Raw genomic sequence first — 16,977 nt, forward strand, 5'->3', positions numbered from 1 at the left:
CCTTAAGTTTAGGCTGGTCATAACAAATGGCTATCTGATAAGCAGTCTTGTAATGAGGAAATGAAACCTTTTTTTCTTCCCTTGTTCATTGAAGGGGAGTGCTTGTGAAATGAGACTGGAAAATCTGAGTGTGTGTAAGTGTAGACTTTGACAGAGTCAAAGGTGTTTTGCAATGATACAAAATGTGTAGGCTGCACTTGGATTTCACTATGAGGGCTCTGTAGCCACAACAAATATTTTGTAAATTCCTCTTAATGGATTTTGAGCAGGTTGTGTTCTACTACTCTTTTGTTTGTAACTTCCTTAGGACTGAGCAACAAGATTGCCTTCTGGTTGGAGTTGTCACAACTGTCAATTTTTTTTTTGAGCTGTAGTGCTACAACTTAAGTTTTGGATATCTGCCCATCATTTGCAGTAGCAGTATTTGTTAAAAAATCTGTTTTCTCAGGAAAAAAGAAGTCAGTGAAACTCACCCTGATATTAGAAATTCAGTTTTTTTGCTACTTTTCATTCCTGTTATTTCCTCAGTCTCAAGTAGCTCTTTCCATCACTTTTTCCACTGCATGTTCCAATATATTCCTATATATTATATATTCCTGTGGTTATTAGAATAGTGTTATAGGCATCAATTGTACCAAAATGGTTGAAATTTATTTAATGGAGCCCACTAATTGTGAGCTATTTTGTTATAACTCTCTTCTTGTCAGTGAAGCCAAACATGTATGATAAAACAGTACCTACCAAGTACTATTTTTTGAAACTTAGGTTCTAACATTATTTGCAATTCCAGAAGAGAGTGAATAATTCTGTGCCTTTTGATAGAGAGTAAAAAAGAAGGTCGAGAAATTTGAGTAAAGTTTCATCTCAGAGCATCTTACGAGAGTTCCTAATACGTTGATCACCATAAGTGTACATTACACCTTTCTTGGTAGTGTGGTACTTAACCTTATATCTGAGAAATTAGAAAAAAATTGCACTCCCAGGACAGAGGAGTGTGCTAGAAAAAAATGTAACAATAATAATGTGATCACCTTTAAGTTTTCTTGGAATTGTAGGGTGGTTAGTGGATATCAAAGAGAAAAAAATAAATCTGACATTACAGATAAAGCTAATATATTATGGCAAATTATTGATATTTCATCTTTTTTTTTTCCTCAAGTCATTAAGGATATTTAGATGGTTAGTTGATTGAAAGTGTTGTTGTGGGTTTTTGTTTGTTTCTTTACTTTTTTTTTAATAATAGAGAACTCCTTGCTCCAAAAATGAAACTGCTTCTGTGAAAGGCAAACTAAAATTTACATCAGAGAAATACAACAATTTGTGCAAATACAGTAAAGAGATGACAGAAGGCCTTTTTACTAGATAAATGTCCTTTTGGCTAATTTTGTGTCCACTAAGCCACATTTTTGTAGTGTTTGTCTAGTCATTTCTGAGCGAGCTCTTACTGCTTTCATGTAACTACCAGGTTTTTCCATCAAAACAATTACCACAAAACAGTTACAGCTTGGTAAAAAACTGAGTTATGTTCTTGGTTAATGCATTCATTTTGAAAAAACATTTACACTTTGGATAGTACTAGGTAGTCTGTCAGTCTTGATCTCTGTCAAAGATCTTTTGTATTCTTGAGGCTTAATATCTCATTTTATGCATAAATGAATTAAACCTGTCTTTTCTGAATCAGTATTATTGCATCATTAAGGACACCTTTTCATCATGAAGACCTGGCATTGTATCTTCTGCAGTATCAAGTTGCTATGCAAGATAATAGATTAAATATATATTTTTTTAATACTATTTGCTTCGCTTTCATTTCTGTCTATGTTTCTCAGTTTTCCTGCTTAAAAATAGAACTATATATGTTTTCCTTGTACCCAGAAAAAAGTAATAATTCTTACATATATTTGGGTTTTCTTATAATATGAATTTGACCTAGATTTATAATAAAAATGAAAATAATTTTAGTCAGTCCTTTTTTACTCATGTCATTATCATAGACTTTCTTTTTAAAGTAGAGTAAGGCTAATTCCTACTGCACCAGTTAAAAACTTAGAATTCACCTTCTTCTGTATATTTTAAGAGAGGGCTAGGAGGTCAGAATGGACTAAGCTAGTGATGTTTTGGAAACTTTTCCCTTCTTCTTCTTATCTTCTTCCATTTTCCCTGTAACATACAGGTTTCTTCCCATAGGATAGTTAGGTTGAAGGGAAAAGAACCAGATGCTTTCTTTTTGGAGAAGGAAAGATGGGGTAGCTCATTTGCATTGTAGTTGATGTGCTCTTCACATGCTGTTTGGAAGGCCAGATACTGGAGTTTAATAAACATAAAAACAAGCAAAAAAATCCTAAACCCCTGCAACCTCTCCCCCTGAAAATCAGTTTAAAAACTTAGGAGATACATTTGATTTTTATACAAATCTCTGAGTGGCACAATAAAAGAATTATAGAAAAAGTTTAAGCAGTATTATGTGTTGAAAAGTATTACAGAAATTTACTACTTATTTTAATTAAAAGGTACTATTTTTTTCTTATCTTGCCTTATTAGGATTCTTCCCAAGCAGTTCTCAAGGATGTGATGCTTTTCTTCGGCACAAGATGACTCTTATTTCTCCATCTATATTGAAAAAATATGGAATTCCTTTTGACAAGGTAAATTAATACTTCTTTTTAAATTGTGCATTTGGGTGTTGAATTAGATTGTGTTTACTATAATTGTTGCCTCTTACAGCGCGAAATCTTCCGGCCGCCGGACCCTAACTACCCACAATAATAACTGCTTATATTTAAACGTGAGGCAATTGAAAACAAATGCTTGTAGTATTAGGACTTTTTCATGGTTTAGCTTGTAATTTTGTAGCAGAAAACATTTGTAGCCATCATAATCTTTATGCTAAAAGTTTATATGATTTTTAAAACAATACCAATATTTTAAATTTTTATTTTATTTCTATCCAAGCTTGCAGGAGATTTTTGTTGACTGAAACATTTATTAACTATCTGTATTGATATACATTGTGTACCTAAATATTTAAATTTTTTTTATGTCTGTATGTTGCTTTTCTGATGCAATTAAATAGGAGTGTATCAATATTATGATCTAAAATGTTTCAGGTGGTATAAAACCTAAAGAACTGCTGTTCAGTATGAAAAGTACTTTAAAATCTCTAATTTTGTAGAAAAAGAGTAAATTATTATTTTGTGCTGCTAGGTTGTGGCAGACTGAACATTTGGTAAGAGCATTTTATAAAGAGAAAGTGGGAAAAAAGCTGACTTTCTTATTTGTGGATGAATTTGATACATAGTTGCTTTCAAACCCATCTGAATTGTTCGTTTTCTTCGACTTTCTTGCAAGATTTTTTACCTTCCGCTTTGAACTTCACACAGGTTACAGCTAAAAAATATTTCTATTGCATTGCTTTTTCTTTAAGCATATTTTTTATCTATACCAAATGCTTTTCAAATTCTCAGTTTCTAAATTGAAGAGCTTTTTAAGCCTACTCAGAAGAGTAGACCTTGATATAGAACATCCCCTGCCTAAACATCAGTGTATGTTATACTTAGTTTTTAAAAGCCTTTTGATCATTAAGGTTTCCCACTGCATAGGCCATTTTAAGGTGTTCAGAAGAACTAGTATATACTTCTCACTTTGTTCCTGCTGCAATATAATGCTGTAAACTGTCCCTGTCACACTGCTTTTTTATTACTGCATTTTCTGTTTTAGTGTAGGTGCTATTTATTTACTGGTATAGTGTGGACCTCTGTATACACATTTAGCTTATGATGTTCTCTGGACTAGAGTATAGGATAATGTAGTGCTTTCTGTCTATTTTAGTTGATATTTTTATAGCAGAATGAAGAGTTGCCCCTAGAAATAATACTAATGAAGTGAACTTTTTGGGTATAGTATTGTCATGATTTAACCCCAGCTGCCACCTAAGCCCTACACATGCATTCACTCAATGTCCCCTAGTGGGATGGGGAGAGAATCAGAGGGGTAAAAATGAGAAAATTTGTGGGTGGGGTTTGGGACAGTTTAATAGGTAAAGAAGCAAAACTGTTCACACAAGCAAAGCAAACCAAGGAATTAATTCACTACCTCCCATCAGCAGGCAGGTGTTCAGCCATCTCCAGGAAAACAGGGCTCCGTCATGTGTAACAGTTATTTGGGAATACAAACACCATCATTCCCAATCTCTCCCCTTCTTCCCTCAGTCTTTATTACTGAGTATGACATCATATGGTCTGGGATACCCTTTTGGTCAGTTGGGGTCAGCTGTCACAGCTGTGCCCCTTCTCAGCTTCTTGTGCACCCACAGCCTACTTGCTGGTGGGGTGGTGTGAGAACTGGAAAAGGCCTTGACTCTGTGTAAACACTGCTCAGCAGTAATTAAAACATCTCGCTGCTAACAGCACTGCAGCTCAGGCGGGCTGAAGCCACTGATTTGTTATTTGCCTTTTGGAATATATCTTCACTTTTTCATGCTTAAAATAACCTGTGTATAAAATTGAAGAAATGTAGGTGTTTAAAATGATACTACCTGCCTTGGAAAGCAAGCTTTTTTTGAATAAATTACTCATAGAAGACCTAGTTTGTTTTCAGAATGATATATTATCATATGGAAATGAAGTTGCTGAGTTCACATTTTCTAATATATAGGTAAATCCTGATTCCCTTCATAGCCTTATGTTTATCGTGAAGTGTCAGATGAAACCTTTCACACTGGAAGGTTTTATAACTAGATTTATAGTTTTGGGTTTGCAGAACATTACTCTGAACAGTATAATTTTCAGTGGTTGGTGTTTACGCTGTCATATTGCAGAAGGTTTGTTTTCAGTGCCGCACATTTGACGTGGGTAAGGGAATTGATTATTGCTGTAATCTAAAAAAAAAAAAAGTGTTCGAAATAGTTAAATATTTAAGTTTGGTTCTGTCACCTAGTCTTTGGAGGAAGCAGACTGTACCCAAGTGTAATTGTAATTAATGGGATTCAGTGAGAAAGTGAATAGAGAGAACCAGGCTGTGATCTGTCATGGCTCAAAGTGATAGAAGTGGAAATGTGCTGAATGCTGATAAGGCAGCCTACGTCTACCAGGTGGCAGCTGTACTGCTGCTTGTTGCAATAGAACACCTGCTAAACTGTCAGCAGTGGGAGGGTGTATTGAGATAAATTTTTGGAATTGTTAATATTGAGAATAATCATTCTTAAACATTCCCACAGTGATTGTTGGAGTGCTACAGTAGCAGTTACAATATATGCACCTGAATGTGCATTTGTTTGTAATACTAAATATGAATCCAGAAAAAAATTAACCTTGCAAAGTGCCGATGTAAAATATAAGATCCCATTTTATTCTTTAGCTTTCTTAGCTAAGTATGCTTTTCTTGTTTTTCTCTCTTCCCTTTGTGTCATAATACAATCAGAAATCCAAATATTGAATTGGTATCCCGGTGTGTTTATTCTTGCAATGAACAAAAAAAACCAGAACATAAAGAATGCATAAAGTTACGAGGTGAAATTTTTAAGGATAAAAAGGGGGAGATTCTAAAAGTGGAAACAATGTAAGACAACTGAAAACCTGATATTTTAAAAATGACATATTAATAAGAAAAATATTTGGATTTGTGAGTTTTAATTTTGGTGATTGTTTAAAATGTAACTCTTCCTTCTTGCAATTTCAAATCATAAGTGTGTTTCCCTAAAAAGAGTCATATTTTCCTTCCAATTTTTCTTACTGTATGGCTTTTGCAAGGCATTGTCATACAATGAAAAGAGCCTATTCAATCTCTAAGGAAGTCTCTTTATTTTCCTGTAATCAGCAAATACATCTTGTTGAACAGTCATCAGTCATTGCTCAGATTATTTGCTTCATTTAAATGGATCTCTTTGATTTTCAGTGGGCCTGCTGTCTGATGTGTTAGATGCAAACAGGCATATCAGACAATACAGGGAATCTCTTTTAACTCTTTCCTTCTGAATCTTCTAGTTAATTGGTTAATTCTTATCAGATGGTTCAGAAGACTGTGTGCCATTTCTAGTCTCTAACTAGCCTGTCCATGATACACCTTCTGGTGGTCTGACTTTAAGAGATTAAGCCTGTATCTGAGGGAATATTAGTGACTGACAAGTGTTGTGTCTCCTTTTCTTCATGTCCAGAGGAGAGCAGCAGTCTATCCAAATAGAAGGAGACTACATTTCTCTCTTGAAAGAGAATACCCTGACCATTTATTTGTTTATTGTGCCTAACTTTATTTTTTTTTTTTGTAAGAAGCCTTTTATATCTGATATCTCTTTCACAATGACTAGGCATTTGGTTTCCTTTTGGCTATACAAAACATAATTATTATGGAAATTGTTTTAGTGTTGATTTTTTACTTTTTTTTAATGCTTTCTATAATTTTTTGTTGAATCAGTGGCCTCAGCACTTTTCTTTTGATTGTTTTTTGCTGTACATGTAAAGAACAGAGCAGATCTTTGGAACTACCCTTTCTCATTGTCTAAAGCAATATTAGAGTTTAGTCAAACTTCTCTTTGAGAATCTTCTTCCAGGCCCCTTGTGCTTTGGTGTTTGGAGTTTTCCTTATAAGTACATCCAGATTCATATCCTTCTCTTAAATTGTGCTTAATGAGAGAGGACACAGATTGAAATTTGTTTTAATGTAATGTCTAAAGTGGTGTTTTAATGGCCTTACTTTGGGACATTCTTCGTGGTATTTCATTGCCAGGTGTTAGCAGCTGTAAGGCTGAAGAATTGGTGCACAGCTATTTTTGATAATTCTTCCTTTCCTATCCAAGTGATTTAAAGATATTTCTTAAGTGGATCCAGATATATCCAGTGTTTTCCTTTGGGATGAACACCATTGTTTCCTTTAACTCCTACAGCTCGTTAACTTAGAGTTTTTTTCCTACTTCATGCTTGATCATCACTAGTAAGTAGCTTAAAAGGCAAATCAGGCCCTTAGTCATAGGTCTTCAAATCGTAATTTTTTAAAAGCATGAGTATGGGAGCGAAGGGTGTGATTAAGATCTCTCTCCTGTCTTCTCAGGAAAAGTTTCGGTGTGTTTCTAGGGAAACATCTTCAGGGTGGCAGACAGAATGATTTCTTCAACAATTTTTTACTAGTATATAGGAATGATTAATTGTGGTTGTTTTTCTGCGCTGCTTTTCTGTCAGGAATATGGTTGTGATCTCTGCGCTGTGTCTTCTAGCTCCCTATACTTCCAGGTTTTGTTATTAGTGAACCTCTGCTCCAAGATTAGCTTTTTTGAAAGTACTTTCTGAATTCATAATGTAATACATGTAGCTATGTATTTTATAGTAAGCAACATTATCTCAAGTATACTATATGTTTGCATTAAATCGCGATGTGTGCAAGTTGAAAAAAATAAGTCTTTCTTTCTAGGTAGCTCCAAAGGCAAATACAGTTTTGCTTCAGGAGCAGGACTGCTTTTGTAATGTGTTTCACTTTGAGGTTTTTTTTTTTTTGTTCTGTTTTGGTTTTATGCTGTAGGTTACACAAGAAGCAGGAGAATTTATGATTACGTTCCCATATGGATACCATGCAGGATTTAACCATGGGTTTAACTGTGCTGAGTCAACAAACTTTGCCTCCATCCGATGGATTGATTATGGAAAAGCAGCAAAATTAGTAAGTCATATTGCAAAAAATTGTTGTGTAAGGAAATCTTTCCTGTGGTTATTTCTTTGCGAGAATCTATGGAAGCTGGTGACAAAGGGAGGACTATTAATTGGGTAGTACCTTATACTTCCGTTGAAATTCTGTTGATAGGTGTTCTTTTTGTAGTGGGTATTATACTTTGCTAATGGGTGTTCCCTCTCAGTAATGAATTTTGTTTGCAGCTTAATGTGTATGTTTTTCTTCACAGCCAGTTCTATTTATGGATCTTTTTCAGTTGAATCTATGTATACTGATGTTAGTGTATATGATGACAACTGACTTCTGCTCCTAAACCTTCTTTAAACTCTACCATTTGTGAAAGCACTTTATTTAAACTAGAAATTTTTATACCTTAAAAGAAATATAAATAATTAAAATTTAAACAAAGTTTAAAGTATCAAGTTCAGTATTTCTCATCTATGATGTTATCGTATATCTTATAGTATGAGATAATAAAGGAATAGTGAACTCAGAGTAAGTATTTTCAGGTTTTAAAATGAGGTGAGGTTCACTGAAGGTATTTTAAACTTTTAGACTGTGGCAATATTTTTTGCTTCGTGTACACCATGTAAGAAAACATACAAAATTGAGAAAGTGCAAGTTGTTCAGCAGAAATTTGTTACTGTTTTTCAATATTCAGTGATTCTTCTCAGAGTATTTCTCTCATAGTCTTTGTTTAATGTGCTTCCCAAAATGTTTCTTAGAGGCAGTTTCTGCATTGACTCGTTCTTTATTGTGAAAAACCATTTCAATAGTTATTGAATTAATGTATTAGCTAAAAAGATGATGTGGAAACAAAGCACAAAATGCAGGTTTAACAATTAAGTAGTGATAGTGAACTCTCATTAAACACTCGGAAGTGGAAGACCATAATGAGAAACTTCTCCAATAGTGGAAATGTATTATTCTAGTGACTGTTGATTATTACTGTTAATGAGATTGAATATGCTTCAAAGGTAAGAAGTTTATAAATATTTTTCCCATGTGTTCTCTGTGCACACACTAACAGTAGTGGAAGTATTGAAAACATCAATATGCATCTTACATATTCAGAGTGGTCTTTACCTTTAGTGGGAAAGTTACGTTTTTAATAGCCAACAAAAGGTGTTGTCTGTAAAGCTAATTAAAATGAAAATAATATCTATGTGTTTGATAGTTTGCAATTTCTACAGATAAGTACAATGAAACAAAGTTGAGAGGAGTATGGGCATGGACATGGGTTATGGGCCTATGAGAGTTAATTGCAGCAGGTAAAACTGTCCTGGGTTTTAAAAGTTTAGAGCTGCAGCTCTAAAATTTTTTCAACTGAGCTTTAGTAATGGAAACTTTATCTCCAGATACAGGAAAGCTGAGGTAATGATACATGCAGCTACATACCTTGCAGTGTACAGGCTTCATATTTCTTGTGTTTTAAAAAAATGTTTTACCATTTGGTGTGTGACTGCTCCAGTTCAAACTATTAAATATTTTATGCCTACAGTGTGCCTCTCAATTATTGTATTATACTGTAAACTTTATCTCATGTTTAAATTCAGTGGCATTAGAAGATATTTTTTTCAAAGTTAATGAAATTTTGTTCCTTTCCACCACTCCAAAAGTGTTTCTGAAATTCTGCATTTTTGCTAGGAAATCTTGGCATATAAATTCTAAATACAGCTTTATTTAGTTAAAATTCTCTAGCATATAGAAAAATCTTACATCTATTGTCAAAATATTAAATTGTGTACTCTGTTCTTATTGCACATAGGAACAGTGTTGTGCATATACAGTATAAGAAATTAAAGTACTTCTGTATTATCTGCAGTTGAATTTAAAAGTCTGAAAGTTTTAAAGTTTCAGCTGAAGCAGTAATGACTGCTCTCCCTCTATAAAGGCATCTTCGATAACATTGTCAAATGTGAACTCCTGTTTCTTTGGCGAATTACCAGAGTGCTTAATATTACTTGCTTATTTTTTATTACTTATTACCGCAAGAATGAAAATTAAGGAGTATTATCTTAATAAATGAAAAAGAACATACTTGGAAGTTGTAGGATTTTTTAAATTTTTTTTTAATGGAACTGTGTAAGAAGATAAGAACTAATGGAAAGGTGATGGTGTAATTCTTCGTAATACTTGCATTTGCTCATGCTGCACAAATAAGATAAACAAGTCAAACAGAGAAAGTATTATAACTGGTTATCTGTTCTTAAATTCTAATTATGTGACCCTTTGAAAGCTCACACAGAAGTTAATGCAAATTGGGTACTCTTTTAATTAGGGTGTTTCTTTATGAAAACATGAGGATAGCTATGATTAGCTTTATCACAACCTCAGGAAACTTCCTGAAATTAATTAAAAAGGTAAGAATGCTATGTGCCCAAAGAATACTGATATTTTAGTAAGTTTTAATTGCAGCTCTGGTATTTTAATTAAAAGAAAAAAACCTACACCATATAACCTTGCATTCCCATTTGTCATTCTTCAGAGTACTGATGCTTGTTTGACTTAGATGTGCTTTCTGTGTGTGATATATATACGAATGTTAATTGGAAAAAAAAAGTGGATTCCCTAGTTCACCTGTATTGTACTCCAGAAATTGCATCAGCAATATCTAGGTTAGTTTGTTGCTATATTCTCCCTAGACAATATTGTATACTGATGACTGGTTATTTGTCTTTATACAGGAACGCTTTTATTTTTATAGAATAGTTTCTAATTGCTTAGAGGTGCATTTCTTCCTTGGGAAAAAAAATAATGACCTGAAGTACAGTTAGTATTTATTCTTCATTAGTTTCAGGGAGAAAAAAAAAAAAAAAAAAGAGGCAAAATTTTCCATTTAAGTTGTCGTAAATATTTAGGCTGTGTGATAATACTGCTTTCTGGCATGAAATGAGATGGTGTTAAATACTGTGTGAAATCAATTGCAAATGTTAAATCGAAGTTCATTTAAACCCCTAGTAATTGAAACTTTGGTTAAGCAGAGACTATGGATGCTAATTTTCTGTCTTTAAAAACACTAAACTTGTGATCTTGGTTTTACTATGTGTACCATACTTAGCTGTGGTAGTTGGATGTACCCTCCATCTTGTTTTCTAGAGTTTGTGTAAGACTTTCAGTCAGGGAGTGATATATGGAAAGTAGTACCAGGCGGCATCTCCAGTGTACTCTTTGCAACAGCTCAGCTGCTGCTTTGACATGTGTTCTCACTTTGGGAGAGAGTGAAATTGGACAGAATTAAGCAGAAGTAAAAGCTGATTTAAGAATTAAAAAAAAAAAAAAAAAAAAAAAAGCCACAGATGGAGAAATAACAGATACACAAAAAATCTCCAGCTCCAGGGGAGAGATTGTTTTTGCTGTCTTTTACCACTGTCAAGAACACACAGGAAGAGAACTGGGAGATACTGGAAAAGAACAGAACAAGTCATATTCTGCTGATGGTGGGTGTGGTGCACAGCGATGTTGGTGTAGGGCTGATACTAGGTAATGGCAGCACTTTATGAATCAAAGAGAGGTAGTGCTCAACTCATAAGTACTTCAGTTGTTTGTTACATTCTTTGAAGACGAAGGGCACTCTGAGCTTTAGGTATCCTGTAACTTTTAATTGTTGGATGCTATTTATTTTTGAAAAAAAAATGATATAAAATATGGACAGATAGGATAATTTTTCAGGCTTCAGTGAATTTTATAATTTTCCTGGTGAAGCTACATTTATTTGAGTAATGTGGAATTGTGTAGTTTCATGAAGGACATTTTGAGTTTCCTTACTCCAGTGCATTTTTTCACTATTGGTAATGCAGATGAGCCAGTGGCAATTAGCTTGTATGTTTTGTAGGAACCCACTTTGATTTGTACTGAGTAAGTAACTTGTTTGCTGAACAAGGAATGGTGTTCAGTTGCTAGAACTTGTGTCCACGAGGTGGGTGATTTGAGCAGGTTTAGTCAGGGTTTAAGTCTAATTCTTCCTTATGCAGTAGTGATTATATTAGTTTCTTTCCTTCTGTTTTCCTCCTGTTACTGTTTAAGTCCCCACATTCCTCTGCTTGTTGCTTTTCCAAATACTTTTGGTAGACTCTCTCATAACTTTCCTTTGCCCTTTGCCTAAATGTGTACCTGCACTTTCAAAAGCTTTCAGAGAAGACACTGACATTTCTGCTCTCATTGCACACTGTGTCTGTTTTGTGGCATGATTTGGAGACTTTCACTCGGTATAAATTTATGTAAATTTTACTGCCTTCCATCAGGGATGGAGTCACACTAGGTGATTTTACTCATCATTATAATGATTCTTTTTGTATTGCAGCTCCTTTTAAGACGTGATTTGTTTTCAGATCTTGGTGTTGGAAAGCTTTTTGTAGTTTAGCTGATATGTAGAACCTGAGGAGAGAAGTCTACCATCCTTTCCTACTTGAAACATAATACTTAAGTATTATTGCTTTCTTTCTTAAAATTAAGACAGCAATTACTCATGCATTCTTCAGTGGTAGCTGCTTAGCAACGTGCTTTCTGTGGATAGGTTAGATCAAAGTGCTGGCCTGCAGGTTGTATTTTTCCCTTTGGTGGCATGAAGTGCAGTTGTTTTGATGTTAGGTTTGATGGATTTGTTTGCCACTGCATTCATTAGCTTCACATCAAAAAACTGACAGGCTGTTAAATGAAACTTTGGGTTAGATTTTCAGCTTCACTGTTTGGAGACCTTTGTGAAGATATTTTGTTTTTGTGCTGCAGCTGCCTCAAGCAGTTATGACTGTTTCAAAGGGAAGAAAAGTTATTTAGTGTCCTGATTTCTTTGGGTAAAAGAGAGTCATGTCTTGAGGATAGCCATGTCCAGCTTAAGCTATCCAAACAATATTTTTATTAAGAAATATGTATCGAGAGACAATATGTATGACTTAAATAATTTTATCAGGGAAGAAATTGTCACACAAAACCACTTTCTCACCTCTCATAATTTATTGAGGTAATGTTTTTTTTTCAATGAGGATTATGTTTAGGTTGATTTTGTACAATAAAATATTAGTTGTCAGTTCAAAAAAAGAAATAAAAATTGTACTTGTTGTACTGTTACTGGGGGTTTTTTGTGTTTTTTTGTTTGTTTGTTTTTTTTAATGTGGGTGAATGATTGAAGGGCCTAGGATTAAAAGATATCTTGTACTCCTACAGCAGTGTTTTACTATTAAATGTCAGACATAGCTATATACATAAGCTCATGAGTGATTCTCGTATCACCCTATATTATTTGTTTGAATTAGGTACTGCTGTGGAGGAAAATTTTTAAAACACTTCTTGTTGATACATTTGGTGCCAGTCTGGAATGGTATTGGCTTAATTCTAGATGTATGAATTTGTGTTTTATTTGCTGGAATTCATAATTAGCCATCTTATATTGTTGGCTTGGCTGCGAACGAAGTTCTACAAGGATTCAGAACCAGAGGTGCTTTCCATTTCTGGTACTGGTGTTAGTACACCACTTCAGAGCAAATTCTGTGCATTCAGCAGTCTGACATTGCACTTCATAATCATGGTGCCACTCTCAGCTTTATAGTTGTTGCAAAATGTCCTTTTTAATATTTTCTTTGTTTATTTCTTTTGTCTTGACCTCTTCTGTTTTTTAAAAAAAATTTTGCCCATCTTACTGCTTTCATCTACTGCCTCTGCTTGCTTCTTAGGTCACAAACTCAGCATTTCCTGAGAGCAACAGCTATTAAAATTTATCACTCTAAAATCTATTGCTGTAATGGAGAGATTGTCAGTCTCCCAGTGGGCAGTAACTTCCATATTTCTAGATTTCTAGAATGGTGATATCTTGAAATTCAAATAGTAGTGGATTTAGGAATAGAAAACAATACTAACAATTGAAATATATTTACCTATAAATGCAAGAGAGATTTATGTTCTATTTATTTTTGTACCTTCCCATTTTGGTACAGTAACTGGTTGCAAGTTCATAATCTGAAACTTCGTATGATTGTGTTTTTATATATTCACAGTTGGTGCTGTGCTATATGCAAACACTTCTGTTACCTGTGAGTAGTGTATTTGGTAGTTCTGAAGTTCAGAGTGGATTCTCATGATATTTTTATATTTGCACCTAGCCTACCTTTTTTTGTGTGCAATGCTACAGTACATGTGACTAAAGTTACACATGCATGTTTCTGACACAGGGCTGTACTTCTTAATTACATAAGAATGAAACGAACACTGCAATCAGATTTTTTCAAAGTTCAGTCTTGAATAAGCAAGGGGAAGAGAACGCCTTAAAATAAGATTTTAAATACCTGAGTACATTCTGACAACTGTGAGTGTGGAGAAAGGATGGAATCTAATTTTCCTTTCCCCCTCCCCCCCCCCTTTTTTTTTTCCCTTTTTTTTTTTCTTTTTTTCCCCTAAGTGGTGTTCTGGAAGTTCCATTTATTGAAGTAACAAATGTACTGAACTGGCATACTTGTTGGATGTTTAGAAATTTTTGTTTTACAGCTGCTTTCATGAAATGAGGTGATTTTTTTCATAGAAAAAGTCAATAGTTTAAAATAAACTTGCCTTTTCAGAATATTGTTTATATGAAATGTTTAGTAAATCAATACAGTCTGTCATTCTTTACTTTTCATCAGGATGCTGACTATTATTATCCTTGCTTTACTAAGCAAAAACTATTGTCACTATGTGCTAGACTTTGCCTATATATATTACTGTCACAGCCTGTAAAGAGAGATTATTTAATTCCAGGTTTTTCAAGGAAGAATTTGAACTAAGCAATTATTTTTTGTAAATTTGAGGTTCAGAAAATAGACTCCCTGGGCTTGAATCAACTGTTGAAACACAGGTGTTCAGCACCATTTAAGATAGCTTAAGATAGTGTCTTACTCTGTCTAGCAGAAGAGTGCCAAGCTGCATGAATGCAGTGTAGTATTTAGAACTCAGGCAGATGTCACAGATACCAGAAAGTAGTTCAGGTGTCAGTGCATTGAAATGAGCCGTCTGTCATTATTTTCTCTTATGTATACATTTGCATAAGAACAACTCAGTCTGAAAAATTACTGCGTTCTCCTACTCCAAGAGGAATGTGATTCTTTAGACTTGGTAGAGTAATTCTATATTTCTGTATTTCAACCCTGGAAGGTGACATGTCTGGATGGGAAAAAAAAGACTATTTAACTGTTAAGGTTCAGTTCTTTTAAAACCACAACTCCCAGCCTTTCTTCTTGTACAGCTAGCCCTTCCCCAACTAAATACTGCTATTCTTGTAATTATTTATATTATTTTGCAACTACATTGACTCTTGAGTTCATGCCTTCACAGTTTGGCAGGGAATTCTAATGTTAGGTATTGTTGATAAGAAATGTCCTCCAGGTGGACTAGTGCTGGAAGAGTAAGATATGGTTCTATTTCAAGGATTTCATAGTAAATTGCTGCTGCTAGAAAGAAGTATGGTCTCAGGATATGATAAACTGCTGCTGTTCTTCCATGTGGCTTCTCTTGGTGTCTGACATAGTCTAGAACTTGGATATTTATGTAGGTTTTTGATTTTGGTGTTGTTTTTTGTTGTTGTTTTTGTGTGTGCGCTTTTGTCTCTTTTTGTCCATTTCCCCTCTTTACTAAGAGGTGAAGCTTTTTATGAAGATGATTTTCACTCATTTAATCTGTATCTTCTACTGGGACCTTCTACAGGTTTCACCTCTGCTGGTGGTGAATCGCTCCTGCAGTTGGAACTAGACTTACTCATTTGTCTCAGGCCAAACATACTGTGGAGATAAGCACATACTTGCAGTTTTCTCCCTGTTTTTCTGAGAGTCTGTGGAATATTATTTAAAAATGGAAAAAAAGCTTTAAAAGCAATACCACAGACTTGAAACACAAATGGCTTATTTGCTTCCTTCATTTGAAATAAAATGCTATATATATAAATCCACATTTTGAATTCCTGGGCTTAGTCCGAGCAGTGGACAAGGCTTGTATGAATGAAGAAGAATAAATTATATACCCATATCCTGAAGTAATTACACCAGGGCATATAAAGAGTAGGTGTTACTTTTAGCACAAATGAGCTTATGTAGTATCCTAGCAGATACATGAAACAGGAGCTGAACATGAGAAGATACCTCAGCTGTAGGCTTAGTGTCCTCCCTGTACTGACTGCTTGAGGGAGTACAGCTTGTTGATGCACTACTAGTTGAAAAGTCTTAAGGTTTGAAATTCTTAAAAAGCATTTTAAATGAACTTGTATGACCATACAATACATTTCTGTTTTTACAAAAAGAAGGTTACTGAAGTATAGAAATAATTTAATGAGATGTTTTATGACAAAAAAAGCTGAATTAAGACCTCTGTTCTTGTGTGGTTGTATTAAGTTTTTAAGATTTGTCCTTCTGACTGAAGCATTAGCCACTTTCAATTTGTTGGCAGAAAAGGTAGAACTAATCACTTGAAGGTGTCATCTCTCTCCAAGGATATATATAGTCACCTCTTAACTCAGTTACAATATTAACACCAAAGAAAAGGAAGTATTAAGTTTTAGATAAAGTGCACTTCTGTATGTTTCATTACAAGACCTTACATACATTCTTACAGTGAAATAAGTTGCTTCATCTTTTTGTATACTAAGTATAATATATAATGTATAATAATTTATAATATTATAAGCAATATAACCAAATAACTTCTGTTAAGATTGTCTGTTCTCTGTATGTAACATGGTCTCATATATTCAGCAACCTCATCAAATCAATTACTAACTTTTTAGATCTTAACAACAATATTACTTGATCTTACCTTGGACATGTGACATCCCACACAATAGGGATTATGGGGGAAAATTTTTCACCTGAAGTTTGTCTTGCAAATAAGTATCTATGTATCTAAATATAAGAAGGGTTGCTCTAGGGAGCTCAAAGAGGATCTGCTTCTCGGGAGCAGTCTAGTTGGAAATACCCAGCAAACACAAGTGAAAAATAAGCACTGTCAAGGTGCTTAAGGCTGAATTTTCCAATTTATTCCAATGAAATTATTTCAGTTACTTTTTCTGAATACCTTAATACAGGACAGTAATTACTATATATTTTACGGCCTTTTCAAACTACTTTAAAAACAATTACAGAATGTAAGAAAGACAGGGCTAAGTATTTTGGTGTGTTATTGTGAGTGCTCTGGGGATAAATCTGTATATGTATATATAGAGAAGAAATACAGTAGAGGAGAAATTTAGTTTTCTTTAGTACTGCCGTTTTGTTTTGTTTCTTTTTCATGCCTTTTTAATTGTATTTGTTTCCAGTGACTCTAGGGAGACTAAAATTTTACTCAAAAAGATGGAAGATACCATCAAAAACC

The 16,977-nt window shown here is 34.1% G+C and overlaps 1 protein-coding gene across 8 annotated transcripts in view; it reads left to right on the plus strand.

The window, feature by feature from the left end:
- The window catches only part of KDM4C (lysine demethylase 4C), a 272,401-nt gene that overhangs the window by 44,355 nt on the left and 211,069 nt on the right, over nucleotides 1-16,977 (plus strand). For all 8 annotated transcript variants that reach the window (XM_051642757.1, XM_051642760.1, XM_051642762.1 and 5 more), the window contains exons 7-8: nucleotides 2,542-2,645; nucleotides 7,507-7,644. In XM_051642757.1, coding sequence (XP_051498717.1) covers nucleotides 2,542-2,645; nucleotides 7,507-7,644 — 242 coding nt within the window. The remainder of the gene's footprint in view (nucleotides 1-2,541; nucleotides 2,646-7,506; nucleotides 7,645-16,977) is intronic.

This window comes from Apus apus, chromosome Z (genome assembly GCF_020740795.1).
Source record: "Apus apus isolate bApuApu2 chromosome Z, bApuApu2.pri.cur, whole genome shotgun sequence".
NCBI lineage: Eukaryota > Metazoa > Chordata > Aves > Apodiformes > Apodidae > Apus > Apus apus.